Source organism: Condylura cristata, unplaced genomic scaffold (assembly GCF_000260355.1).
Source record: "Condylura cristata isolate star-nosed mole 26May11 unplaced genomic scaffold, ConCri1.0 scaffold00008, whole genome shotgun sequence".
Lineage (NCBI taxonomy): Eukaryota > Metazoa > Chordata > Mammalia > Eulipotyphla > Talpidae > Condylura > Condylura cristata.
This window is the reverse complement of record NW_004567109.1, coordinates 23,084,053-23,087,555: the sequence shown is the minus strand read 5'-3', so window position 1 is coordinate 23,087,555 and position 3,503 is coordinate 23,084,053. Positions and strand designations below refer to the sequence as shown.

At 49.5% G+C, this 3,503-nt stretch overlaps 1 protein-coding gene across 1 annotated transcript in view; it reads right to left on the bottom strand.

Annotated features, from left to right (window-relative positions):
* Positions 1-3,310, bottom strand: part of FAM183A (family with sequence similarity 183, member A) — a 7,242-nt gene extending 3,932 nt beyond the window's left edge. The window contains exons 1-2 of the mRNA XM_004678880.2: positions 3,171-3,310; positions 407-466 (exon numbers count right to left, since the gene is read on the bottom strand). Coding sequence (XP_004678937.1) covers positions 407-466; positions 3,171-3,303 — 193 coding nt within the window. The 5' untranslated portion in view covers positions 3,304-3,310. The remainder of the gene's footprint in view (positions 1-406; positions 467-3,170) is intronic.
* Positions 3,311-3,503: the final 193 nt, after the last annotated feature.

Sequence of the window (3,503 nt, the reverse complement as noted above, 5' to 3'; positions counted from 1 at the left end):
AAATAAATAAAATTAATAGCCCAAACCAGAAATTGAACTTGATATGACCCTACAACCTGTGCTATAACAGCTGAATGTCTGATGAATGAATGAATGCCATATAATTCTTTATACATAGGGGTTAACAAATGTAAGCCCTGATATTGTCTTATTTTGCCCCTCGGGGTTATATTTACTACACTAAGGCCTTTAGGAAGATTTCTGTTGGGTTGACAGTTCATAAACTGGCGGTACAGTTGAATATGGTTGAATCACCTCTTGTGAGTCTGGGTCTTGTTGGTATGAGTCCTGTTTTCAGGTGACCAAAGCAGAGGGCTGATGCTTGCCCCAAGGTCCCCCGAGGGGGTCTCCCCTCAGCTACCTCCCTGTGCTCTATCTCAACAGTACTGCCAAATCCAGTACTTACCATCTTCAGCCTCCTCCAGATTATCATGCCAAGACATGGGTTTCCTGGTAATTGTATGAACTAGAGAAAAACAGCATCACAGGTTCATGTTAGAGCTAACTCCTTCCCTCAACGAGACCTGCCTTTGCTGAGTGCCTGCCACATGCCAGGCATTGTGCTGGGCCTTAAGAAACAAACATGGCTCTTGAGGACCTTCCAATGGGTAGTAGCAAGTGTCCAATAGTGTGGTGACCAGCCACATGTGGCTATTGGAATGTAACTGATTAACGTGAGTTACAATCAAAAATCCATTCCTCGGTCACAGCCACATTTAGGTGCTCAACAGCCACTGGCAGCTACTGCCTATCACTTGGGCAGCACGGACACAGGACATTTTCACAGTGTGGGACATGGTCCAGGACAGCTGTACCCTTCAGGGATGCAGACATAACTGTGGCATGGACCAGAAGACCATGTGAACACAGAGGGCAAGGCCCACAGCCACCCGTTCTGCCATACTGTTGCTTCCAAGTGGGGCTTCCATCCGCTGTGGTGACAGACAATATGCAGAGAGATAGCAACAGGCAGTAGAAGTGCAGAAGGATCCAATAGGTAGGTGGGTGGAGCATTGAGGGGTGGGGTGTCTTACAGGGATACATTGGAGCAGAGTCCTGGGTCAGGTGAGGAGGAGTGGAGGTGGGAAGAATCCAAGCATGAGCTTACTGAGTTTGAGAAACATCAAGAAGGTCAAAGGCACACAGGGGAAGGCCCTAGCTGGACAGTGGTAGAGGAACAGAGGCCAGGAGAAGCCAATAGTCCCCAGTGTTTTTTATCTTTAGCTCCGACCAGTGAAATACTTCTGCACATGCATCCAGTGTGTGTACACTTATGTCTTCATAGACTATTAGTGGTATATTAGCACAGCACAATTTCTTCATACATAAAAGTAAACATATATACAAGTTTTAGTATTTCCTCACTTTACCCGGATGAATCATACTAACCACATGCCCAGCGGACGTGAGCTAGGACCCCAGCATTTTTCCTAAAAAGCCTGATGCTCACTGAGTGAGGGATGAAATGGTCAGAATGGAGTCAGTTTAAACTGAATTGGACATTACTTTGCTTTCCTGAAATTAGTAGTTGGGGGTTCCAAAGGAAAAGCAGGTTAGTTATAAGCAGAGTGGAAGTGCTCTCTCTACACACACACTTGCACTCAAATACTATAAATACATAAGGAGGTAGATATGCTAATTAGCTTATCATAATCAATTCCTGTGTACAGGTAAATCAGAGCCACGCTGTTCGTCTTGAATATATGTTTATTTAAAAAGTAAAAGACATTTTCTCCACATAGCTGGGATGCAGAGGACTGTTGCTAGTGACCCAGGAGTCTGGGAAGTTCAGGGGGAAGGAACATTTTATAAAGGGAAAGAGGTGGAAAGGGCGCCAGGTGGCTAGGAAATCCTGATTTGGGACTGGAGGGGGAGAAGGAAGATGGGGGCACTGCAGAGCAGGCACTAAAATATGTTAGAAGTACAGTGAGTGAGCGTGGGAGGACCAGACTGAAGCTGAAGGTGGGTCTCCGGGAAGCCAGACCCACAGGCCCCGCGCACTGATGGGTATCAGTGCCAGCACTGAAGCACTTCCGGAGGGACTGTGATCAAATCTAACTCTTGCCAAGCAGCGTAGGGGAGAGCTTGGAGGGGGCTTGGAGGAAAAAGGGGAGCAGACCTAGATGCCTCCACACGGGTGTGGCTGTCTTCTGCTGAGGTAGGAACGCAGGGGAGAGAAAGTTTAAGGAGTAAGCAGCACTGTGACTGCGGAGGGGTCTGGGGTGAGGGAGACTGAGGATGACTTTCAGCCGGGGAGTGAAAGTGGTTTGGGTACCTTTGCTGGAAGGATATTGTGGAGTAGCAGCTGGGGGAATGGTGCTTGGGTGCACCAGGTGTCAGGAATTCTCAGGGACCTATGGTTGTGTAGGGGCAGGATCTGGGAGGCACTAGGGCACACAGTCTGGGAATCCATTTGAGACTCAGAGGCACTGGGGGGAGTTGGTGTTACAGGACCTGGATGTAACTGCCCATGAAAAAGTGCAAAGTGAGAAGCGTGTAGGACAGAGTCATTTGATCTGGGGCGCTACTGGCTGGGTGTCCATGCTGCCCAGCGCCTTTCCAAAGGTTGAACACAATTTTAGAAAAATGGAACAACAACCCCTCCCCCAAACAGCAGAACATGGGCCTCCCTGGTGGCACAGGGGTTAAAGTCTCAGAGCTAACCACTATCTCCAGCTGCTGTGCTGAGTTCACAGCCCAGGGAGCTGACCCACAGGTGCAGGAGACCTCTCCAGCTCTGCCCGCTGCTCCCCTCAGCAGTGTATTTCAGTCCATCTGCCTGTTCTGCTCCCCACTCTGTCTCTGGTGAATCCTCTCACCTCCATGCCCCTCACATCCCCCCCCACTGGCCTACAACCCAGTTCTTACATGCATAAATAAATCCAATCTTTAAAATAAAAACAAAACACAAAATCCTGCAAAATATAATTTTAAGGTAAAATCAGAAATGCAATATAAGTGTAACTAAAGTAGAATTTTATTGTATGATAGGTGCATTTTGTATTTAATATATTGATCTGATGTGGGGTGAGAGTCACTCCCACCCCCAAAGTCTACAAAGCCTGACACCTACAAAGGGGCCGAGTTCAGGAAGGCCCCCCCATTGCTCTGTCCACTCCCCGACTCCTTCCTCCCCTCTCTGCCCCTCCAGTATCCAGCAGTGCCCTTACCCTTGCGCAGGGGGTTCACATGATACTGCGTGTACAGTTTCTGGGCTCGCAGCTCTTTGAGGTACAATTCCCGCAAGATCTGGTTGTGGTGGACCTCATCTAAGGCCTCCTTCTCTCTGTGGCGTGTGGACATGGCCTTGCAGGAGCTGCCCTCCTTGGAGCTGGCCGCGGCTCCCAACGCTCAGTGCCAGGCCTCCAGCCGTATCCAGGCAACCAGGAGCCACGCTGTCTCCAGGCAACGGTGACCCTAACCTGTCCTCTTCACTAAGACCCAGCTGCTGGGGCATGCTCTCCCCTTAAAGGGATCCCAGACAGGGGGTGGGGGTGGGGGTG